At 50.8% G+C, this 25913-nt stretch overlaps 1 protein-coding gene across 2 annotated transcripts in view; it reads right to left on the minus strand.

Moving 5' to 3' along the window:
- UBE2O (ubiquitin conjugating enzyme E2 O) overlaps positions 1-18117 on the minus strand; it is a 65296-nt gene extending 47179 nt beyond the window's left edge. For both annotated transcript variants that reach the window (XM_065693223.1, XM_065693224.1), the window contains exon 1: positions 17736-18117. In XM_065693223.1, coding sequence (XP_065549295.1) covers positions 17736-18080 — 345 coding nt within the window. In that variant the 5' untranslated portion in view covers positions 18081-18117. The remainder of the gene's footprint in view (positions 1-17735) is intronic.
- Between the last annotated feature and the right edge of the window lie 7796 nt (positions 18118-25913).

Genomic DNA, 25913 nt, shown 5'->3' on the forward strand with positions numbered 1-25913 from the left:
CTATTACCACCAGCAATAAAGATCCAAGATCCCTCCAAAGGCTGTTCGCTTTGTTAATGCATGATGCAGAACAGGATACACCCAACACTGCAAAGCTCAACAACACTGAGAGCAATAAAAATGCCTCCTGCTTTGGTATATGAAGCAGTTCAGATGAGGAGGCGCACAGAGAATGTGCATACAATAAGCTGTCACCAAATGACAAGGATTATGTTGCACAGCGCTAGGGCTGAGATTTAAGCAGCTATGAGATCACCAGGGGCGTGGTAAGAAAGCCACAGATGAAAAGAAATCCCACCATTTTCCCCCTTTTGTTCACATCATCCCAAACAGAACTGAGGAGAGATCAGGCTTAAAGTTCCCTCCAACTGGAGAGAAACAAGAACGCCCTCTCCTTTGTTAGGGTATAAACTCCTTTCCTGCACAAGTGCAGCTCTACTGACACACAGGCTGGGGGATGTCGGTGACAAAGGCCTTGTCAGCACTAAGGCAGCAGCCAGACCACGTGCAGATGCTGGTGACCTACCGCAGGGCAGACAGAGCCTAACGCTGCGGCAGGACCCACCACCAGCACTGCTGCTGCCACATCCTATTCCCCTGCTGCAGCACCAGCACCTCTCAAGGTCCGGAGGTTCAGCATCACATCCTCTCTCAAACTGCTCCATCCCATGTGCCAGACTTGAGGAAACGAACCAAGGATCCCAAACTCAGCTGTGTGCAAGCACACACCTCACACTGAGCTCTATCAGAGCATAACAGTCACGGCAAGGGATGAAGATGTGAAGTCTGCTCATCCTCCTCCCTCTCCTCACACAGCCCTTTCCTGAACTGCCATTTCTCTTGCCATTTTTAAGTGTCTTCTCAAATCTCTACCAGTGAAGCATCACCTGGGAGTACAACACCATTAACTCCTCCTGGCCTGGGGCCAAGCCACTGGAAGAGGCAGAACAAGCAGATCCTCCTATGAGGATTGAATTCAACCCTATGAGGGTTGAATTCTCTACACAACAAGACAGAACCAATCTCACTGAAAATCCATACAGAAGGGCTTGTGGAGCCTGTAGTATGACATCCTCAAGGGCCACTGAGCTCATCTCTGAACTGTTGTCAATGTTCAGATCAAGATGAGGTTACTCTTCACAATTACCTCCAGATAGGAAGAGCCCATAGTGGAGCACCTCTTTCAGAAGCAAACTTTAACCCCAGATTTTTAGGGTAACTTAAGCCATCATTTACATTTAAGCTGAAAGATCAGCAGTAACACAAACCCTTTGTGGCAGAGTCCCAGCAGAAACACAAGTCACCTCTGAAGCCATCCCTTGCCTGCAGGGCTTGCACTGATGGACAGTTTGTGTACAGTTCTCCTTTCACAAATCTCCATTTCCAACCCAAGAGGCAAATGTCACCTTTCTGGGAGAGATGATTTTAAGGGAACTCCAACTCTTAGCACCCCAGCTCCTGAGCCCTCAGGATGGAGCCTCCACCTCTATTCTTACCACATTTCCTTCTTCCATGCACAAAGCACACACGTTGTTTCAGCCCCAAATTCGGAGTTCTTCCTAGATGTCAGTCTGCTCAGCAAACTGAGATGGCAGCGCAAAAATGGGGATTATTAAACACTGATGTGGTGGTGTGGCACATGCTTGTCCATCAGTGCTTGAGTCTTCTGATACAGCCATGTTCCAAAACCTTTTCAGGATTACACTGCCACAGCTACACCACCCACAGGAACCAGCACTAAACATCCTTAACAGTCATAGAGCTAGCTTCCATAGGCTCTGGGTGTTGGAGATTCAGCAGTAATGGTAACTGCAATAGGCACCCTCCAGTCACGTTCTCCACCCAGCCACCTGAAGCCTCCAAGCACCTCAGTGTTAAAGCTTTGAAGTGTCACATGCTTTTTGAAGAGGAACAGCCCAAAGATCAGAAATGGGCTTCGAAATCAAAGCTTGTAATTCAAAAGTCCCGGCTCTGTTTCATCTATAGCAAAGATGATTTTGATACAGTAGCTTTAAAAGAAAATGAAGTTTAAAAAGAAGCTGCTGCTCTCTTTTCAAGAGGATGTGATGATGGGCAGAGTTCTTCATCTCAGAAAGCCATCATGATAATGGCAAGTGAGATTCGCAATTGAATCCTCCTCCTCTTCTTTCACATGCACCAATCAGAGACCTCTCCACAAAGTTCAAGTAACACTCCAGGCTTGAATGCATCAAGACAAGCTGCAGTATTCCTCCTGCAGAACACCTCAGCATCAGAAGCCAAGTCCTACAGCAACGATGCAGAGATGGCTTCAAGCAGGGAAGTCACCACGGCTTCCCCTGAAAGAGGACAATTATAAATAGAGAATTGTGGAGATACTCCGACACTGCACCAAAAAGCATACTGCTACATGTTACCAACAGTCTGGGCACTCAGACAACACTTCATAACAGGAAAACCACCCCTTTGTGATGTGCACAAAAGTAGGGAACTGAAAAAGTATGGAATTTCCTGGAAAAAAGTATAAATCGCTTATGATGGGGGAGTCAGGTGGGATAAAACCAATACCGATCTATCAGTGTGACACTAACAGCAGCAGCTTTTGTGAATGGAGCACCAGGATGATTCAAGGCACTATTACAGCTTCAAAACACTTGAGAGCGCAGCTCTGATCAATAGCTGCCTCACCATTACAGCATCGCTTGGCAGAGATGTGCAGCTTTCAATACATCTGATAAAGCAAGACAACGCCTCTGCTCAGAGATGTGCATTCCCCCCATCACTCAGGCTTCACCCAAGTGACATGTGCCTCCAGTTAAAACAGCTATTTATAGCAAGGTGGGTGTCAAGAAAGGTAATTTCACCCAGCACTCGAGGCCCCGGTGCAAATCACAGACCACACACTGTCATTTCTGATTAAAAGCTCTTCCTGGTCTCTAATGGAGATTTGCCACTTCGGGTAAATCTGGGTGTAGCTGAACATGACAGGTACCTTCTTCTCTTGAAAGCACAAGATAAAAGCACTGCTGGGATGAGGCTAAGCTGGAAGAAGCAGCACTAGCTAACGCACATAGCACCTACTAACCTTCTGGTGTTCCCACTGGAGCCTCACTTCTACATGGGAACATAAACACCCTTTGTTTTGCTCTTCCTCAGAACACAGAGAACTCTGCTTCATTTCAAACACCCTACAGCAATTAAGTGGGGAAAATGCCCTTTTAGCTCACATACCAGTGGTTGTGCATTGGCAGGAAAACCTAAAACCCAGCTCAACATCACTCCTCCGGTCAGATGCAACCCAGCACAGGGATGGACCACTCTCTGAAGAGCAAACATGATACTGCCCTGAGTAACTGAACTCCCAAGCGAAAATGAAAATAGCAAAGATAAGGGATGGGAGGATAAATGTGTGGGGAGAAAGGATCTTTGAGGCACCTGAGACTGGTATGAGAAGAAAGCTAAAATTTATCAAAGGGATTACACTTAACATTTAAGGGCCATGAACACTTAAGGGCCTCTGAAGCAACAAAATGGTATAAAACTGAAAGAAAGAACTCTGAAAGCCTTGTTACCACACCAAACTTCTGCCTACAGCAGCAGTAACACACCTCATCCTTTTACAGCACAGCAGGGACTAGCTAGAGCCAAGCCAGCACTCAAGAACTGCAATTTGGCGTCTTTTCTACCATGCTCAGGAGTACACACAGGCTGGACAATGATGCTACCAACATCACTGTGTCGGATCCTTCATCTTCTGTTTTACACCTTCACTGCCAGCACTGTTGCAATCTGAACCCAACTGGAGCAAAGTTAGCAGCACCAACAAGCACGAAGGGCATTTCATAAGGATTTCTTCAGCTGCTTTCCAAAACTACTCTCTTGGACTCTCCAGCTCCTGGGGTGTTGGGTTTGCTGCCATCTTCACATCAACAGGATTCTTGCACAGGAGCTCCACAGGAGCAGGAGCTGCAGAGCATTGCTCAGAAATGCTGCTAAAGGATGGCTTGCCAAGCTCTACTAAGCAGCTGTAAAGATCGAAGTTGTGGAAAGCAGGAGCTTTCCACCCTGAGTTTGTTGCCGACTCTGCATGCTCACCCTCTGCAGCATTAAGAGCACAACACTCATTTAAAGAAGCAGGTACAGGCACTGGAAGCCATGAATCTGTCCTACAAACACCACCTTTAAAAGCTGCCCTGTTCAGTCCCTTCATTTCTCACCACAGCTCTCCTGACAGCAAAGACTTAGCAATGGCAGGCTAGAAGAGATTCATTCCATTATCACAAGTTTAGGTTCATGTCAGTCACCACGAGCAGTAAAGCGCACTCGACAGTAACTATCAGAGGTAGGGCAGGTGATGAGATGGGACTACCCAACTGATGGTGGCCAAGAAGGTCAAACACAGGCTGTCAAACCCAACATGTAGGGGCTCCCCATCAGCTTCCAACCATCTCCACAACTGCTAAAGGGAAAAAGAAAACAGCTTTTGCACTGTGTGCTCATTTCACAGCAAGTGTGCCAGCTATGGGAGGCCTCAGATGAGAGTATCTTCTCTACAAAACTGCCTTGCTTGCATAGTTGTACATATGCTAATCTGAAGAGAAAGCAACTGCATAGGGCAGAAACAAAAGAAGCCAAGCATCCCTGTGAGATACACACATTAGGTGTGAATATACACTGTGTTTGCACCCCAATGCCAATTAAACAGTAGAATACACAGAATTAGTGTGACACACACTCAGGCCCCATTACAGAATCACAGAATCACAGAATCCCAAGGGTTGGAAGGGACCTCAAAAGATCATCTAGTCCAACCCCCCCACAAGAGCAGGGTAACCTACAGTACATCACACAGGAACTTGTCCAGGCGGGCCTTGAATATCTCCAGTGTAGGAGACTCCACAACCCCCCTGGGCAACCTGTTCCAGTGCTCTGTCACTCTTACAGTAAAGAAGTTCTTCCTGATGTTAACGTGGAACTTCCTATGTTCCAGTTTACACCCATTGCCCCTTGTCCTATCACTGGATATCACTGAAAAAAGCCTAGCTCCATCATCCTGACACCCACCCTTTACATATTTGTAAACATTGATGAGGTCTCCCCTCAGTCTCCTCTTCTCCAAGCTAAAGAGACCCAGCTCCCTCAGCCTCTCCTCATAAGGGAGATGTTCCACTCCCTTAATCATCTTTGTGGCTCTGCGCTGGACTCCTTCAAGCAATTCCCTGTCCTTCTTGAACAGAGGGGCCCAGAACTGGACGCAATATTCCAGATGCGGCCTCACCAAGGCTGAGTAGAGGGGGAGGAGAACCTCTCTTGACCTACTAACCACTCCCTTTCTAATGCACCCTAAGATGCCATTTGCCTTCTTGGCCACAAGAGCACATTGCTGGCTCATGGTCATCCTCCTATCCACCAGGACCCCCAGGTCCCTTTCCCCTTCACTACTTTCCAGCAGGTCAACCCCCAACCTGTACTGGTACATGGGGTTGTTCTTCCCCAGATGCAAGACTCTACACTTGCCCTTGTTAAATTTCATCAAGTTTCTCCCCGCCCAACTCTCCAGCCTGTCCAGGTCTCGCTGAATGGCAGCACAGTCCTCTGGTGTGTCAGCCACTCCTCCCAGTTTTGTGTCATCAGCAAACTTGCTGAGGGTGCACTCAGTTCCCTCATCCAGGTCATTGATGAAAATATTAAACAGCACCGGTCCCAGCACCGACCCCTGAGGAACTCCACTAGTCACAGACCTCCAGCTAGATTCTGCGCCATTGACCACAACTCTCTGCCTTCTTCCTTTCAACCAGTTCTCGATCCACCTCACTACTTGATCGTCAAGCCCACACTTCCTTAGCTTATCTATGAGGATGCTGTGGGAGACAGTATCAAATGCCTTACTGAAATCAAGAAAAACTACATCTACCGCTCTACCATCATCCCTCCACCTAGTCACTTCCTCATAGAAGGCTATAAGGTTGGTCATACATGACTTCCCCCTCATAAAACCATGTTGGCTGTTCTTAATGACCCCCTCATCCTTGATATGCCTAGTGATGGAGTCAAGAATAAGTTGTTCCATCATCTTTCCAGGGATGGAGGTAAGGCTGACCGGTCTATAATTACCCGGGTCCTCCTTCTTGCCCTTCTTATAGATTGGTGTGACCTTTGCCATCCGCCAATCCTCAGGCACCGCGCCCGTTTCCCACGACTTACCAAAGATGATGGAGAGTGGCCTAGCAATGACCTCCGCCAGCTCCCTCAGCACCCGTGGGTGCATTCCATCCGGACCCATCATCCAACTTAATTATTGTGACCCTTGTGCAAGAGAAGATAAATTCTAAAAGCTAACCAGTATCCATGGATGGTGATTTCGTATTAAATAAGGAACTCTTCATCAGGGACTGTAGTGATAGGACAAGGGGTGATGGGTTCAAACTGAAACAGGGGAAGTTCAGGTTGGAGATAAGGCACAAGTTCTTCCCTGTGAGGGTGCTGAGGCGCTGGCCCAGGGTGCCCAGAGAAGCTGTGGCTGCCCCATCCCTGGCAGTGCTCAAGGCCAGGTTGGACACAGGGGCTTGGAGCAAGCTGCTCCAGTGGAAGGGGTCCCTGCCCGTGGCAGGGGTTGGAAATGGAAGGGCTTTAAGGTCCCTTCCAACACAAACCAGGCTGGGGTTCTATGAAATTATATTACTGAGAATAGAAGAAACAAACATACACACAGCACAATTAGGAGGAAGCCAGGAACTCAGCCTGGATTTCTTCCAGATCGAAAAGTGTCAACACTGGAAAAAACCAGACTCGTCCAATTGAAGATTTTACACATGCATTAGGATGACCACATCAGTTTCCATATTTGTGATTCTTTCCCCCCTATAAATTATTAATCTTGCTCAAAGATCCCCACCAAAACAAGAAACACGAGAGCAGATCACATAATCCTCCTGTGAAATACAAAGAGTGCATGATACGGGAAGTGTTAAGTTTTCATCTAACACTTGGGCTCAGATAAAAGCAGCCTCAGGAAGGAAACATTAATATCATTCAACAAGGTACTTGAGGCTGAGCAGGGCGGCCAGAGCCAATTCTGATCCAGAAAGCATGTGAAGGGATAAAAATGGTTGTGCTTCACCATGTAACAGCACATTTGTAAAGACAAGAAGCTACTTAGGAGCCAGGTTTGCTTTTAGCACGAGATGGGTGTAAATTGCCTGCATGTTTATGCTGGAAATTACATATTTACTCCTTAAGATTGGGACAGCTTCCTAATTCAAGGCATCCAAGCAAACAGGTAACTCTTTATGACAAGCCTTCCCTGATGCGACAGCAGGGACCTGCTCAGGGTGCCCTCACCACTCCTACCTAGGAGTGCTCAGTAGTGATCCCAGGTTGTGCCTGCTCAGCACACATTTCATTACAGTAAAGTCACCGTGCACTTCACACTTTGCTTTATCATTACAGGGAAGGTTTTGTTTGTGGACCAATTTCTCTGTCACATCCCAGCACAATCCCCAAACCCACACAAAACCAAGCAGAGGAAGTTTCCAGCCCCAGAGGCAAAAGGGCAAACCAGCCAAGTCAGCTGCACAGGTCGGATGCTCGGCGTGGAAAGGCAGATACTGAGCCAGTAACACACTCTGCATGTGACTGTCCAATTGTTACACACAGGGCGAGAGCTCAGAACACTGACACATGAGGATGATGGAGTTAAAACCCCTCAAGTTTCTTCCTAACCAAAGCAGCCAGGAATTCTGGTTCTTCCTCTGCAGTGTCACCTTCCCTGTTGTGTAATTCTGCTCGGTGCTCTTTTCTTTCCTCATTTCAGGACTATACAGAGGTGTGTAGTCTAGGAAGCAAATTGCTTCATCCATTAAGCAGTTTGCTTCATGCTGTGGACTTTCCTCCAGCTTCCACAGTCAGGATAAATCCATGTTCAATCACAAACAGCATTAAATATACCTCAAGAAAGAAACCATGTACTACTACACCTCCTTAGGAAAAGCTTCCCACATGCAACATTGGCCAGCCCACCTCTTACAAATGACTCATCCACATCTGCAGGCTTTAAAATAAAACAGCCAAACGCAGAGGTTTTCCAGGAAGGATGGAGATTCCTGCCTCTCCCCCGCTCCCATTTTCTGCTTTAAACTGAAACCCACAGGCAATTCAATAAGACAAGATTGTACTTCAGCACGGGAAACCCCAGCAGCTTTTACAACCTGTGGCACAAGGACAGAGAACAGGCTTCTGACAGAAGTCACACGTGCTAAGGACACAGACATGAGGAGGCAGCTCCTTATGTACCATTTCCAGCCAATTACACAGCTGTAGTAACTCTAAATTTAGAGGATGTGGCTATTTTGCCTCTAGACTAAAGCTGTTTCAAGGAACTTGGACTCAGGCGCTGAACAGAAGCATGACTATTCCTTGCAACAGCCATGCTAATTATTCACTTGGATTAGATATATAACCCACCTTCCAAGCAGAAACCCCAACTGTCATCCTCAGCAGCAGACAGAAGGGCAAAGCCAAAGGACAAACAGGGCCTTGCTGGAGGCCTGATCAACTCTGAGCAGCAGCATCAAGCAGTGGCCCATGCACTGCAAAGGTGACAAGGCACAGACCAGCACCAGTCACCAGAGACGGGCCCCACGCGGCAGGGCCGAGACCTCCCACCCCTCCCCAGCAGCAGGTAAGGCAGAAGGGGCCATCTCAGTGCACATGGAGTAAAGCTGCATGAAGGGCAATACAGAGGCTCCTTGGAGATCAGAGCACTGCTCAATTCCAACTGTGTTTCCGTGTGGCTGCTGCCAACTACTTCACTGAGGACTGAGATCTAGGGCCAGCTCTTTATCAATGTTATCTTGAGCCAAGAGGCCTGCAACACCACTGAGTTCTAGAAACACTGCTAGGAACTAAGCTAACAGCCTCCTTCTACAGGTCTTCATTGGCTGGATTTCTACCCTTGCCTTACAAGACCCACAGCTCACTGGATTTATACCTATAACCCAACTTTCAACAAGACTAGATTACTCAATAGCTATTCATACGAGTAAAACCAAATCAAACTCAAGCTCCTCAGTAGAAAGAGATACAGCATGTCTTCTGGTTTCCAAGCATCCCACTTTACACATATGCCAAATAACCGATGTATTACAGTTTGAGGTGAGAATAGCTTGCCCAGACAGAAGACTATAGCTGTAACTCCACTGAGTCAAAAGCTTTTCCACCAAGCAGACAGCTTGCTCTCTTGCTCTCCAGCCCTGACCAGAAAGGCTCAGATAGCAAAAGCACTGAGCACGTCCCAGGAAAGCACCACCAAGGCCTGGCACTACCCACAGTCACCTGAGAGGGAAGTTTCTGTCACCTTTCTAACACTTACAGCCAAAGAGGCACTGCCACATGAGAGCCTTTTTATCCCTTTGAAGATGAAAAGCGCTACTTACTTACTTGCTAAGTATCCTTACCAGCAGAGAAGCAAAACTGTTTCTTACAACCAGAACAATTCATAAGCAAAATACTTTCATTTTCCAAGAAGTCAGAGCCTTTCAAGAGCAGGTAAAAAAAAAAAAAAAATACATCAGTCATGATGGAACTAACTCCAGCTCTCCCAGTATCAGTGTATTTCACTAAGCAGAGGGTTCACCATCCACTGACAAATGAAAACTGCACTCAGTTACTTCAACTGGAATGATGCACCAGGAACTCCCAGCTTTGGGCAAAGAAACATGGTTAAAAGCCTTAAGCTCCTGATCTTCCCAGCTGGTGATGAAACAGCCTCTTCAGTTGCAAGCCTCCAAACCCCTCCCTCACAAGCAGAAAAGCTTAATAGCTTTACGGGCAGTGGTAAAGCCAAACCACCGGGCTGGGTCGGATGCATGCTGAATGCAGAGCCATATGGTACAATGTTACTGTACAAAAGCAGCGCTGCTTCATGGACAAAGGGCAAAGCTGGAGAGACTTTAACCAGGGGCTGTGAGGTGATACCATGCGAGCTGAGCAGAGTTTCCTTGTTTCAAGTTTACTCCTGGGAATTCAACTTCTCCTTGGTCTGAAAGCTTTGGTAAGATACCAAGTGCTCCCGGCCAATCCTTCCTTGCTGCAAGCCCTTGGATCAACAGCCTTCACACTGACCATTCATTTCACAAAGAGTGAAAGAGCACCAGCTCTTCAGGGAAGAAACAAAGACAATGGCAAAAGCAGGGGGAAAACATTCAGCTCTGCAATTAAAGCAGCCTACCTATGGCATCCAGTGTACATCCCCAGCAGGGAGCTGGTTGTTCAACCCCCCTGAAAAACAGGGTAAATTATTTAAGATGTAGTTTGATGTGTCCCACTTTCAGGCCAAGGGGAATGGCTTTAACCTGCCCGAGGGAAGACTGAGGTGAGCTCTTAGGCAGAAGCTCTTCCCTGTGAGGGTGCTGAGGCACAGGGTGCCCAGAGAAGCTGTGGCTGCCCCATCCCTGGCAGAGCTCAAGGCCAGGTTGGACACAGGGGCTTGGAGCAAGCTGCTCCAGTGGAAGGGGTCCCTGCCCGTGGCAGGGGTTGGAGCTGGAGGAGCTTTAAGGTCCTTTCCAACCCAAACCAGGCTGGGATTCTGTGATCTTGGCATATGTGCAGAAAAAGCATTTTGTATCTTGGCTTCCTCCTACTGCCCTTATACTCCCACAATTCTGCCCCATGCCAGAGGCTAATGGAGCAAGTCCAACCCCAAAACTAGCCTGCTCTAAACACTTCCACACAGCTATCCATTTAGACCAGCAGGTTAGTAGCTTACAGCATACAGGCACCAATGCTGTCTAGCTTAAGTCTTCCCCATAACCTGAACTGCAGTGCAAACTCCTCCACAACCACGGAGCTTCTCTAGTGCAGCATGTACCTGACTGACAGAGGATGAACAAAGCATACAGGTGATGTCATTCCTTTAAAAAAGCAGCTCAAAAAGCAAAATCCAGTGTAGAGGGGTACAGATTTCTTACTCTAAAAATCTGACCGCTCTCAACCCAGGCTCTTGGCCTCAATCTACATGTCATTCTATAAGAGGGAAAAATTCCATCTGCAGGTGCTTACTGGATCTCTCCCCATTAAGTTGCTTTAAACCCTACACAATTAAGGGCAGAAGACAAATGTAATGTCACCTGTACTTCCCCTCACCTCTCCTGACAAGCACACATCCAACATAAAGCTATCAAGCCCTATCCACCATCAATATGTTTGTGTGCATCTACACCACACTCTCAAGATTTCAGCCCAGTAAATGCTCACAGTCTCCACTTGGGCCACTTCCAGTGCCTGGCCCAAGCACTTCCCAAAGCAGAAAGCACAGCAGACATAACTCCATAGCTCGCTTTTTTGCCAGATGTGCAGTCAAACGCACAAGGTAACCAAGAATAATCCTGAAGTGCACAATGAGAGATGCCTCCTGTCAAGAAACGCAACACCCCAACCTGCATGAAGTCAGGCTGCATGTGCTCTGGCTCCCCACAGCAGGCACAGGATCTCCATGTGATTCATTCAGCTCACACCAAGAGCAGCTCTAAAAATAAGAGAATACCTGTCAACTTGAAACCTAGGCACATCTGAAAGCAGCTATTACAGTCATCAGTAATCCCCACCACCTCCACTAACAAAACCACATGTTTTTCATAGCATTTGATGTTGCTCATCACCCTTTACACTCATTATTGCTCTATCCCCCCATGCAGTCTGCTGCCTTCACAGAAACACTTAACATTCAGAGAGGAAGAAACCTTATCTATAGCTGTCAAAGGTAAATCCCCCACCGAGTCCCAGGACCTTGCCATTAACAGAAACTGGCTTTCGCTGAAGTTTAACTCCACACAATCCCAGAATCATCAGGGTCAGAGGGATCTCTGGGGATCATCCAGTCCAACCCCTGCTGTGGCAGGGCCACCCAGAGCAGGTCACACAGAACATGGCCATGGTGGGTCAGGAATGTCTGCAGAAGAGGACTCCACAACCCTCCCGGGCAGCCTTTTCCAGGGCTCTGCCACCCTCAGCATGAAGAAGTTCTTCCTCATGTTGAGGAGAAACTGAAACTTCACAAATGAAGCCAGCAGGATATCTCTGTTCCAGACACAAACATGCACAGATCTCCTTAGCAATGAAACAGCCAACAGCAAACGGGGGGGAAAAAAAAGCCCAAACATTCCCATGGAGTCTCCCTGTGAGGGTTTTTGTTGCTCCAGAAGATGGAGTTAGCATTCACCTACCTTGCCACAGGTCTGAAGGTCTCGGGAGTGGGACACCCCAGCTACGCAAAGAGCCTGAACTGAGTTACAGGTCAAGCGCTCTGAGCGCTACGTAAAACAAAGACAGCCAAGCCATCATCTCGCATCCCTCAGTACCAGGAAACCCAGGACTGACAACCTCAAAAGCAAGTTCAAAGCTTCCAGATTAAAGCATCAGCTCCTGCGCTTACAACCAGTTTGGTCCAAAACCCAGCAGAGGGTGGGAGGTAACAGGAGAGTGGAAACAATGAGACAGGTTTTTCCTCAGTAGCATTTAGGAAGGTGCCATCACCACCTGAGCCTCTGAAATCCCCCAAGTAATTAAAGAGTCAAGTGAGAAGAGGCTTTTAGCTTCACAGTTATTTCCCAGCACCAACACAGATGCTAAACATTACAAAGTGTCCTTCCTCTGAAGAGAGGAGCTGAATGCAGCTGCTGTAAGAAAGACCTTGCCCCAAAAAGCAACTCTCCAAGCTTCTGCCATCTAACTGCAATGAAGAACCTTCAGCCAAAAAAAGTAACCTGGTAAAACTGCTTAAAGCTGCTTCTTTGCAACAGTCTGCATCAGAGCTGCAGCACAGCAGTGAAGGAAGAGCTTGTATGGGAATGCTGCAGTAAATGCCTCACTCACCAGGTATTTCAAAGCCTGCCACGGGCTTTGATCGATTCCTGCTAAAGCTTTTAGTGCACATTAGTTTGTTTACTGGTCCTAAGAGCATTATTACTTTGGTTTCTTTTATTGGAGCTATACAAGCACATTGGAAGAGATCGTGTCACAAAACCTGCTGCCTTGGGACAGGTTTTGTCCTTTTAAAAACAACCCTCCTGTCCAGGCTTGGAATAGTTCTAACTCATTGCTTAGCCCGGGTGGCCACTTGCGACTCCTGAATGATCAAGTCACTCTGCACACTGTACACAAAACAACCCTCCATGCAGTATTTAGTGCTGTATTCATACACTATTTAGTACTCCTGAGATTTCCAGCCCATGAGTTGTGCAGGATTCTGCTTTTGCAGTAAAATATTAATGATGACCCTCAAGTCTATATTGCAAAAGTCAAATAAATCAAAGCAAAATGGGGAATCAACTGGAGGGTAGGTAACCTTGCAACAGACACTCACAGGATGGAAAGGTCACCCACTAAATTGGTTCTATTTTACACAGAACTGCAAAAAATTCCAGTAAGCCTTTTCTTGTCTCCTGTCTCCGATGACTGCAAACATCAGGTGGTTTCAAAGAACCCCCCCCTGGGAGACTAACTGAAATGTCAGATGCAAGAAGAGAGTTACATACGGCTTCCTCATGCAGTAAACCCCAGCCTTAACAGTTTATGAGCATGGAACTGGTGTGCTGCAATGAAACTGGAGTTCTGGGCTGCGACCAGCATCTCCTCATGGCTCCTGAAAAGGATCCTTCCTGCCTGTGCAAGGCAGAGCTCTCCCTCCTGACCTGCAAAGCACTCATGCTGCATCACTGCACTTCCAGAGAGAACCTCTTGCCAGGTAGGATCATGGAAGATTTCTGGGCTGTTTTCATCCCTCCACTGCAGACAGTTCCCACAGAGTCACTAGGTAGGATAAATATCTGAAGAGTGTGGGCTGGGATCCCAGCAATGAGGGCTGAGAGGGTCTGCAAAGGGACGGAGAAGGAAAACACAGACCTTCAGTGAAAGATTTATTTCCTTCTCCTATGTATAAGCACAGGAAGATCACAACTGAAAAGCTGAGGTCACAGCAGTAACTACATGGCAGAATTCAGACAAGAAACAAACTATTCATTAAAACCTTGAAATGATGCGAGTATAAAGTCTTCAGAAACTTCTGCAATCTCATATCCATGACTCAGTATCTGAGGTCAAGAAATTCTAGCAGTGAAAAAAAAAGGGACAGAAGGGCTGTGTGGGGCAAAGCAGAGTTGAATCCACAGAGATAACAGATAATTTCCAGCTAACAAGCTATCAGCCACTGGGTTGTGTCTGAGGAGCACTGATAGTCTGAATCTGTCTCCAATGCAAGGCTGAACGCAGTCAGAGCCACTCAAACCAAGCTGTATCCTGGACCATGAAAACAAAAGGCTGCTAAAAATATATAAACAGAATTGTACTTTGACACTTCGAGCAACCCTGGGGCCCTGGAAGGTCCCTACATGTAAACCCATCAGCACTGTGTGTGTACCACAGCATCACACCAAGACACCAGTGCCAGCATCCCCTCCCAGGGTGGACACAGAACAGGGATCTTGGAGGCCAGGAGCTTGGCTGAAGGCCTGCAGATAAGGGGCTGAAAGACAACACCTGCACTCTCCATTTCCCCAGCTGCAGAAGCTGCCTTGCACAGGCTTTGTGAACAGGAAAGGTGGCAGAGAGCTGGCACGCTTTCGGGTGAGAGGCAGGACGAAGGGGAGCAGCATTTTAAAGCACCTTATGAGCATCACTAACACCCAGTCCATCCCAAAATCTTTGTGAGGTTCCCAAAGGCAGCTCAAGCATGCAGCAGGAAAGCTAACCTGCAGCTGAGAAACCCTGAATTAACATTCAGCTGGGCTCAAGTGCTCCTGCTAATGCGTTAGAGAAAGCCCTAAGTGCTCACACCAGGTCACAGCATTTCTCAGCCTGTGTTGTAATCACACCCAACAGGACCATGAAGACAAGAGATAAGGCTTTAGCCACTCAGAGGAACTGCTCTTCAGGTTTGCTGGGTCAGAAAAGACAGGGACAGCAAATACACTTGTAAAGGTAAGCTTGCTCCTTCCAGGACTGCTTGGCTTTTACAATATTCAGCAACAATGATTTCCCAGTGTTTTAAACAGGGCTCATGGAAGGCAGATAAGGAGCACAAGGAGCCAGAGGATAAATCCACATTATTGTCATGATAGTGTTAATGACTATTAATACAGGAATCAAAGGCAGGAGTGCACTCGGATGTACCACTTATTACAGGAGGAGCTGGTGGGGCTTTTGTACTGACAGAGCTCTCTTCGAGACAAAGTTTTATTACCTATTAACATCAGTTATGGTGTGCTAGGGTTTAAGCGCCTACCACCTCCAACAGGAAAGAGCAACAGCAAGCACTGAACTTCTAGAAACATCAGTAAGAGTGACTGGCCTACTTATTCCCTAGCTGAAATACAACATGTAACTGGCCCAGAGTTTAAGGCCAGGAAAGCTCAGGGTTGTAACTGGCTACAGAAAGCTGCTTTTAACCTTTGCACTGGAAGCTAAAGATGTTTCGCTACCCTCAGATAACAATGCTCAACTCTATCCAATCCATACACCAGGGTTTATAGATCTTCAAGTGCTTGACAAACAGGGGAGAGACACGAATGAACTCAACACACAAACCAGGCACACGATGGCACAAGATGGGGCTAGTGGAAGCCCTGGCACCGCAAGCACCTCTGCCCATTTCAGAATTAAGAGCTCAGGGAAATACAAGGGTGACACAAACACCCTCTCGACTCTATGGTTTAGCTGTGACCAGCACAAGTCAACATTAATGATGTCAAACAAGAGCCTCACAGCCAAAGATGCTAAGAGTCAAAGACACTAAAAGAAGCACCTGCAGGTAACAGCAGGCAACAGCACCCAAAAGGCAACAAACTTTAGGCTCAGGACAGCCATGTAGTGCCCACGGTTTGTACCCCTTCCAGCACGGACAACAAGCAGCACATCAGGCTTACCTGGCTGGTTCTCACACATTAGTGTAACACAAAGAGGGCTGGTTCAGCAGACAGCCAAAAACCCTGATTATAACCACAAAATGGTAAATTCCATAACATATTTCCAATGGCACCAGCTTTGTTTTTAGAAACCCTGAGCTGCAGTGCAGATGGCACACAATACCTCTTGATTTTGTTAGCGGGCAGCTCCCCAGATAGAAAAATCAATACAAGTACACCTCAATTCCTCAAGCACTCAAGAGACTTCTCCCCAGGTTAAAGTGGCAGAGATGCCTACACCAGAGGAGAATCCCCACGAAGAGGAAAGACAGTTTATTCCATAACTGTCCTTGATTTCTGATCCTCCCCACTCCAGCTTTTCCTAACACTGCAAAGGGTTCAGTTACCAAGCGACTGAAGTCAGAGCTAGCGCTCCTGGATTTGGGAACCCAGTAGCACCTCCTAAGTCTGTGTTTACTCACCCAAACCGAGGTGGCTTTGTTTAGGTGCTTAAACCACACTCACCCTGGGACAAATCCTTGCTGCAACAGCACACAAAGATTTCGCTGGAAAGCTGCAGTGACTGAATCGTGGTTCTTTAGAGAAAGGCGGCTTTTATTTTCCCAAGGTAGAAACCCATCACGTGGCAGCATCTTTTCTGAATACCTGTTTTCATTTTCCTTATCTCCAAGCGGTCACGTGTGCAATGACACTACCACCTAAATTTAGCTCATTCCGTTAGCACTTGCAATCCCACCAATGCCTGTAGGACTGAAACACACCTTTCTTCCTCTCAGTCTTCCCTCTCTCCTTCAGTGCACAAGGCCATTTCTGCACCAGCAAAGCACACACCATACCAGAAGCCTCCCAGCTCGCCTGCCACCCCAGATGAGGGCCAGGACCCACTGCAAGGACAGTGCAGGCCTGTTTTGTTCAGTGCAACGCCCATTCCTCGCAGGCCCCTTTGTGTTATATTACAGTGCCCCCTCGCTCGCTTTTGTCTCTGTACTGTCAGCCAGTGTGTGCCAAGCGAACTTTGGGAAGTGGGAATGTTCTGACACACACCTACCTACACCTTGTGGCTCTTCCCATGGAATGAAGAGGTCACAGATTTACGCATGGCTCGGCGGCGGGGGTACCTGCTCCTGTCAACAGGGGCAGATCCAGACCACAATTACTCCCTGCTGGAATCTGAACGGGGAAACCCCACGTCGAGGTTTCCCTCTTCAGCTGCTGACTCCCTGAAAACAGGCAATGACGACACCGTCCATGAAGGCAGAGATACCGGCCCACACTCCCAGCATGAGGGGTCTGGAAGCTCGCACAAACCCTTCACAGGCAGGCCTCTCTCTATGCCATTAAAGAGCAGAAGGTGCCCCTGTCTGCGGCAGAGGGGCTGGAGCTGGATGAGCTTTAAGGTCCCTTCCGACCTAAACCATTCTAGGATACGATTCTATGATGAAACCCCAGCACCTCAGCCGTGCTCCGCCAGCAGCCAAGGGCAGCAGCAGCACCCACGCCGGCCTTCCAGAAGGAGCGCAATGAAGGAAGGGAAAGGCGTCAGGATTTCAACCTCTGGAGGACCCCGTTCCCTGCTCAGGCCGCGGCTCCACACCGGGCAGGGACGCGGTGAGGCACGGACAGCCGCAAACCCCCTTCGGCGGGGGGCTCCGGAGCAGCGGACGCCACAGCCCGCGGACCGGAGGGCAGGGGAGGGGAGAGGAGGCACCGAGAGCCCGCGCGGGGCCCTGCCCCGGGAGGCCTCCAAGGCGGAGCCAGGCCCCCCAGTGCGGGTCAGACGCGGGCGCAGAGGCCGCCCCGGTTAGGAGCCCGGTTAGGAGCCGCGGCCGCCCCGGTTACCTTGGTCTCCTTGACGTGCTGCTTGATGCCCTCCGGGTACCACTGCACCCGCACGTAGCCCCGCCGCAGCGGGCTGGCGCGGCCCTCCTCCGCGCCGCCGGTGCCGGGCCCCCCCGACTCGGAGCCTCCCGAGCTGGCGGCGCCGCCGCCGGTGCCTCGGCCGCCCTCATCCGAGTCCTCCTCCGAGTCCTCGCCGTGGATGAGGCGCACCAGGCCGAAGCGCACGGAGCCGCGGTAGCGGCCCGACACCAGGTCGTGAGAGAAGAGGAGGCGCTGCGAGCCGCCCGGCGGGGCCGGCAGCGGCAGGGCGGGGGCCGGGGCCGGCTCCGCGGGCAGGTCCGCCATGGCGCCGGGAGTCACGGCAGAGCGCGCGGCCGCCTCGGCGGGCGGGGGAGGGGAGGGGGCGGAGCGGCGCGGGCCGCGCGCAAGTAACGGGATGGGAGGCGGGGCCGAGCGAGGGCACGCCCACCGCCAGGCCACGCCCACCAGCGGGAGGGGGCGGATGCGGACATGGACTTGGGGGGTGTTGGGCTGCACCATGTCCCGTGTCAGCGGGGGAGGCTGGGCTGCACCATGTCCTCCGTCACCGTGGGGTTGCACCGCAACATCCCCGCGTCCCCAGTCACTGGGGGCTGCACTCCGCCGTCACCCTGTCCCCAGTCACTGGGGGCTGCACTCCGCCATCACGTCCCCAGTCACTGGGGGTTACACTCCACCATCACCTTGTCCCCAGTCACTGACTTCTTTTGACTTCATTGACTCCAAGGGGTTTTTCCTCCTCTGTCTCCAGGGAATTTTGAAATCCAAATGATTTCTCGAGCTGGTTCCACTGCTCTGGCTGGTGAAGGGCTGAGGGAAGCCGAACCAGCCATCATTGCCCGGCCTTCGCCCAGAGATATCCTGCCTCTTTGCTCCTTAGGTCTCCCCACCTGTGCAGCATTGGCTGGAATACCAGGAAGATGCTGGAATTCTCAGCCTGACCTGTTTTGCTGCAGGAAACAGGAGCTGCAGGGCAGTGCTTTCCCTCTTGCCCTCTCCCTCCCCGAAACGCGAGGATGCTCTCAGCTGGATCAGTTCTCCTTCCAAGTTTTCCCCTTTTAGGAAAAGCAACAGGGAGAAAGGTCTGCCCATGCCCACCTCCAAGATTCACCGCCCCATGAGGGAGCAGAGCCCCTCTCCTCAGGCCTGCTGGGATTTTCCAACCTTGTAAATGGCCCTAAACCCCTGGGAAGCAGCTGGGATGAGGCTGGGGCATCCGGGTGGTGCATGGCTGAGGGATGCACTGGGAGCCAGTTCACCCCTGCCTGGTTTCTCGCCTATCTTGAGGTGTAGGCAGCAGGATGCTACAGGCGATGGGAAGCACAAACTCTTCCCATCCTGCTTCCAAATGAGGGAGTTGCAGGCAGAGAAGCTCTCCCAGCTCCCACTTTCCCCTGGGCCAGCCTGACCTTGACACCAGTATTTAATTGCTTGCTACAGCATCACTTTAATCAGAGGGGTGGGGTGTTGATGTGGTTGAGCGTTCCTTGGCATCACCCCCAGGGATAAGGAACAGAACGGACCTAAAAGGGACCATTGGGTGGGAAAATAGCAGCCTACCCTTGGGAAAAGGCAGTTTAAATATCCATTCAGTGCCATGTGGTTATGGGGCTGTTTATGGGGATGTGCTTCTGGGAGCAGAGCTGTGTCCACAAGCCATGACCTCTGTAAAGTGGAGGATAGATGGGATGAGCTCAGCACCTGCTCAGCACACGAGTGCCTCCAGCACAAGGATTTCACCCTCTGAACATCACTGGCGTGGAGCTTGCAGCACAGCTCCCCAGGGCATTCAGCTCCTGTTGGAGCTAGGGACCAGGTATCAGCCTCTCTCCCAGTGCAGTCAGGGTGAATTGTGCCTTTATGGAACAGGATCAGGCCTCTGGGAGGTGCCCTTTGGCACTGGTGCCATGTTCTTCTCAAGGCTTCAAAGCACAGCTTTATCCAGCACCGTGATGCTTCTCATCGTCTCCTTAATGTACATCTTACAGCCACTAATAAAATATACATACATGTAATGGGCATAGTTGTGTGCGTAGATAGAAACTGTCCCTCTTCAGAGCAATTACATGCTGAAGAGCAGCGGTGGGGTTTCAGGTAGCCATAAATAGCCATGCAAACAAGCACATTATACAACAGGCCAGGCTCACAGCAGGGGGATTTTAATGGGGACAAGTGAGGACCATTTGCCTGTTAGCAAGAGTTGAGCCGGGTGGTTTTGCACTGTGATCCCAGCTGGGGCTCTGCCATGCTTCCATAGGGAAGTAGCACTGCTCTGCAGAACACTATGGCAGACCCAAGAAGCATTTTTCATCCATGTTTTTTTTGGCAAATGAGATTGATTCAGCAGGAGGTCTGAACACACAGGAAGTGTGTGCAAGTGACACATGTCAAGCAGCCCCCCCACTGCCCCACTGACCATTTCTGCTCTTAGGCTGATTGGGAAGTGATGGCTTTTGCTTTGCAGGAGAACATCCTCCCTGCAAGCAAGCTGCCCCCTGAGGTCCAGCCTCTTTATGGCTGTTAGATCACCAGCATGTCCCTGTCAAGGCACTGGTGAAAGGCAATCCCCTTCCCTCCTCCTTGGGAGCTTGTGCACCTCTCATGGGGCATATTTGCACAGGCCTTGCAGGAGTTAAGAAGCAGGTGCTGTGATGCCCACTGGGTGCTGGGATGTCCAGAGGGCACCAGGATGCCTGCAGGGTGCCAGAGATGTCCAGAGGGTGCCGGATACCCAGAAGATACTGGTAATGCCTGCAGGGTGCCACTGATGCCCACAAGGTACCGGGATGCCCAGTGATGCTGGTGATGCCTGTGGGGTACTGAGATGCCCAGTGATGCCCACAGGTGCTGGTGAAGCCCGGTGGTGCTGATGATGCCTGCAGGTTTTGGGATGTCTCGTGGTGCTGGGATGCTTCAAAGACCCCAGTGCCCGTTGATGCTGGTGATGCTCGGCGATGCCCAGAGGGCTCCGATGCCCGCTGGTGCTGGTGCTGCCGATGATGCCCGGAAGGTCCTGATGCCCGCGCTTCTGCGGGGCTCTGGTGCCACCTCGTGGGCTGCCTCCTGCCGCCGTCGCGCAGGATCTGGCCCGGCCGCTCCGGGTGCCGCGGACGGGCGAGGACGGCACCGGTTCGCCGGGCCGGAGGAGCGGGGGCTACGCTCGGAACCCCTGCCTGGTGCTGCTGGTGGAGCTCAGAGGCAGGAGAGCACCGTGAAACTGCCCCCGGATTGCCCGTGCTCTTTCCTCAAAGGCTCGTGTAGAGGAGGAGCGAGATTCACCAGCCCTGCAAAGGCACATGTTAACGTGGTGCAGGACAAAGCCAATGTTCAAAGCCTGAGCAGAGCTGCGGTCCCGAGCAAGCTGTGAAGTAGCATCCCTTCATCCCTTCCCCAGCTCCCTGTGGGTGCTGCTGAGGGTACCAGCCCTGCAGCCTCGCAGAAGGGCATCAGCTACACTGATGGGCCAAAAGGAATATGCCAGAGGAAAGCCACATACACGTATATTTGCATGGTTTATATCTCTGTTATATATTTATATTAACATTTCAGAGCACAGAGCAGAACCAGCCCCTCTAGGGTCTGTTTAGAGCCTGGGGCCTCTGGCTACCATCCATGGGAGCCCTGAACCTCTATTCCAGCAGGGCCCCAGCTCCCAGACTCTTAACCTGCACTGACTGTCCCTCTCCAGCACAGAGACCTGGACCTGCTGGTGAGTTCGACCTGTGCTTGGCAGCTCAGCACGGGAGCACTGAGGGATAAAGCAAAGGAGCCAGCCTGGCAGGTGCTGAAGATACTGAGTATGCCCAAAGAGCCACATCCTGCTGTGAAGGTACAGCAACAATGAGCACTCCATGCTGCCGGTCAGTGGTAGCTGATGAAAAGGCAGGAGGCAACGAAGAATGGAATCAGAACCAGTGGCTGACCTTGCAGTGATGTCCCACTGCCACCCATCTTATGCCACTGCTAGGAGAAAAGCGTCACCCTCTTGGGTCCCCATGGCTAAGCCAGGGGAAGGTGTGAAACAGGGATGTAAGCAAAGCATCCAGCTTGGAAATTAGAGGAGTAAATACATGAGTTTGGCAGAGAAACATCCCTGATGGTGGCACTCGGGAGGATCCTGGTGCCACCGTTGTCCCCTGTGACGGCAGACCCTGGGCTGTGTGTGTGTCACTTCAGCCCCAAGTCCTGGCAGAGCAGGGGATGAGCTGTGGTTGATCTGCACTCCATGTGCCACCCCTCCCTGCACATCCTACCCAGAGACAACTGCCACCTTCCTGAACTGGACTCCAGGGGAGGGACCAGCCTGGCGGCAGTGACAGCTCAAGGCTCTCTGAAGATGCTAAATGTGTAAATCCCAGCACACTGCTGTGGCTCTCGTTTAATGGAGTATTTGACCCTCTGCAGCTGTGTAGGAGCAGGGAGAGACAGACCCAGCTAAAACCACCTAATGCAGCATCCCTGCTTGACTATTCCAGCCACGGACCAGCCTCTGCTCTGCTGGGCTCAGTCTAAATGGTGGGGAGTGGCTCTGAAATGGCAATTCTGAGGAGCAGAAAGCTGCTGGGTTGTATTTCTGTTTCAATTCCATGAGAAGAAACTTAAAAGAGGGAGATAAGGGAATATCTCCCTTAAAGGGTCACCTTACCCATGGCTGGAAATGGAAGCAGGTCCTGAGCTCCCCTGGACATGTCTTCGGTGGAACAAAGCCAGCTCTGCTCCTGCTCCAGGCTCCTTTCTGGGCTGCATCTGGTTCATGATGATAATGATGATTCCAACATCACGCTCATGCCTGGGATAATCCCCCTTTTATTACACACATCCTGACAAGGACAAATGTCGCTGGCTTTGCCTATCCAGTCTCTTATGCAATAGAAGGCTGTGCAAGGGAGATGCTTGGTCTTTAGAGTAAGCTGCTTGGGGCAGAAAGCTTAGGTCTGGCCTCTCATCCCGCAAGGAACCAGCTGATTTCCCTCCCCAGCTGCTCAAACCGAAGCAATGCTTATGCCTGGCATGATGAGCAGGCATGATCATGACCTTCCCTGGGGTGACGGGCATCCTAAGGAAGCTCATCCACTCTCAGCAGGGCTGTCGTCAGCATCTCCCAATGCCATCAGGGAGGTCTGGATCAGGCACACATTACTTTCCTGTCCTAGCTAAGTCCTGCGCTCTCCCTGCAGCAGGGACTCAGGGCAGAGCAATCAGCTAAATGCTTTATCCTCCTGTGGGCAGTCATGGGGGGGGAAGTAGAAACCCGATGGGATCCTTTTGCTGGCCTGTCACGTTAAAGCCTCTCACCTCACCCTGTCTGTCATTGGAGCCATAAACTCCTTAGAGGGTGGCATCACGTGCTCCATAAATAACAAATATATAAGCTGGGGCAGTGGAGGGGGCAGCGGGCAGAGGAAGGGAGGCAGAACCCCAGCTCCTCCTCTGCTGTGGGACAGCACCACTGGAGCCAGGCGGGCAGAGGAACGGCGCAGGGGCCCCATCCGGTAAGAACCCCACATCCCGGTGCCGCACCAGCCTTGGGGACACCAGTGGTCCAGCCAGCCCAGTGACCTGCCAGCCCCAGGATCCCAGGCAGGGGGGGAATTGCTCCAAAGGGGAGGGAGGTTGGTGCAGGCAGCTTAGCTTGTCTGAAAAGTGGCTTTGGTGGAGGTAAGAGCGTGACCATCGCCTCAGCCCGTGTCCCATCCCTGCACTTCCAACACTATCAAAACCTGGGTGTAAGGACCCTTCTCACCGAAACCCTCCCTGTTCAGGGTGTTGGAAGATCTCAAGCTCTTTTGCAAAGAGTATTCAGCTTCAGAACTGGGTGAATAACTCCTTGATACCAACTCATTTGAACAGCCAAGCTCCAAAGCCAGGCAGATGCATCACATAATAACAGCAAGATGCTGTTAGGGGGATAGTGCAGACCTGCCTTTTTATTTACACGTGAGGTCCTCTCTGAACCACGCAGGTGCTTTGATCTCTAGTGACCAACACGAGTGTGTGGGGGGGAAATTTACAAAGAAAGCTTTTGGTAGCTGCTATGTACACAGAGATGTATGGGGCTCATCTCAGGCAGGGCTGGAAGGAGTTACAGTACAAAATGCAGCCTGGGGGTAAGTGACTTGAACAAGATATAGGAGGCTGTGCTGGAGCATTGGAAGACAGATGTCTCAAGCAAGGGATTGAGGATGCTCCTCCTCACTCTGGTTCTTACTCACTCTGTGAGCTGGGGTGCGGTTCCTTCACCTCTGCAGGTCGGATGCTCCCCAGGTGTAACAGCAGTGCTGGTACCCCCATGGCAGGGCTCGGGTCAGCTCCAGGGATGGGCTGGGATGATGGATGGTTCCTCTGCGCTCTGTCTATCCCCAGAGCCCACCCCAGAACTTTGCACCTGCGGGGACCTGAGAAGCAAAGCGAGGGGCTCATTTCCAGAACACAGACACAAATAGATCAGCCCTGCAGCGGTGTAACCTGGGCTGCCAGGAATAAAGTGCCAGCGGGGGGAAGAATACAGGGAAAAGAAGCCAAGGAGCAGCCTTTCCCCATCAGTGCTTTCGGCTCCGGGCTGTTGTTGTTTGGTGTCTCAGGAAGTTTCTAGAAGCAGCTGGAAGGATCTGAGCCCCCTTTCACGAGTATCTCTAATGGGAATGGAGCAGCCACTTGCACAAGAGGTCTTCAATGCCCAGCTCCGGATGTCCTGGTAGAGACTTTCCACTATTCAGTTCCTTCCAGGCTTTATGTGATCTGGGATGAAGACTTGCTCTTGGATGCTGAACTGTTCAACAGTGGCTATCATCAGTGAGCAGACATCCCTGAGGAACCTGGTCTAGTGGAAGGTGTCCCTGCTCGTGATGGGGAGGGGTGGGGGGGTAGGACCAGATGGCTTTTAATGATCCCTTCCAACCCAAACTATCCTGCTCCAGAATCCCCACAGCAGCTGGAACATGAGTCCTGCCCGAGGCTGCACTGAGCTGGCCCTGCCCTGCCATCCTCAGGCACTCAGCACCACCCAGGATCAAACCACGGCTGCATTTTCTAGGTGCCAGAGCCTGCCCTCCTGCCTCCTCTAGGATTTATCCCGGTGGATGAGCCCCTAATTCAATTGGCAGGATGAGGAGTTCCAGAGCAGCTGATATAAACTCTACAAACACTGCACCTCCAGCACCCTGCTGTCCCCTCCACCTCAGCCACCCCTTTACCTCCTTCCTACATGCTTCCCAGAGCATGAACCAACCACTCCCAGCATCATTTCAGTCCGTGGTCACCAGAACAAGCATTAGGGGTGCTCAGTAATTCCCCCACCAAATAAACCCATTCTCCCTGATGGGTACGATCCCTTAGCAACACATCCACTGCCAACCCAGCAACTCATTGAAAATCCATCACAGCACCCCCCTTTCACCTTGGGCTGGATAAACCAGGCATTCCAAGCACCCAGCCCTGGGCATTTCAGGGTGGAAAATTCCCAGCTTGTTCTGCCCTGTGCGATGTGTGTGCTGGTAATGATTTTGCTTCCATAAATCCTATTAGCTGGAGGCAAGCCTATAATTAGCAGGGAAAGCTGGCACCTCTCAGACAATCATCAAAAGTGATCTGGCTTCACAGTGGCTTTGCTGCAGGAGGCTGGAATACTGGGCTGAGCAGGGATAGCTGGCTACAGGAGCAATTCCCACTGTTTCTGCCTATGGAATGCATATGTTCCGTAAAGTTATCAGCTCCATTTACGGTTCTCTTTGGATTTATTATCTTGGATTGTTCACACATGAGACCAGAGGCAGATTGAAGCTCCAGGCTTTTATCCAGGCTGAGGGATTGGGCCAGGCTGTGCAGGATCTTGCTGATGGATGAGCTCGGGCACTGGTGACCCTCCCAGGGAACTGAGGGATGATGGGGTTGTGCATCACAGGCAGCATGTCCTGGCACGGGCCGTGTCTGGTGGGGTCACGCTGCCCAAAGCTCCCTGGGCAGTGGCAGAGCCTGGGGCATCTCGCCCAAGGAGGACACCGGTCCTTGCAGCTGCAGGCACCCACTCATCCTGCCATGAACCCACCCCAGCTCTATCTGTGAGCATGGATGTGACCCAAGAGCCCAACAGGTGCTGAGCTGCCACTTACCTGCTGAGAGAGCTGGAAAAGGGAGTAAATC

Source organism: Lathamus discolor, chromosome 13 (genome assembly GCF_037157495.1).
Source record: "Lathamus discolor isolate bLatDis1 chromosome 13, bLatDis1.hap1, whole genome shotgun sequence".
In the NCBI taxonomy this organism is placed as follows: domain Eukaryota; kingdom Metazoa; phylum Chordata; class Aves; order Psittaciformes; family Psittacidae; genus Lathamus; species Lathamus discolor.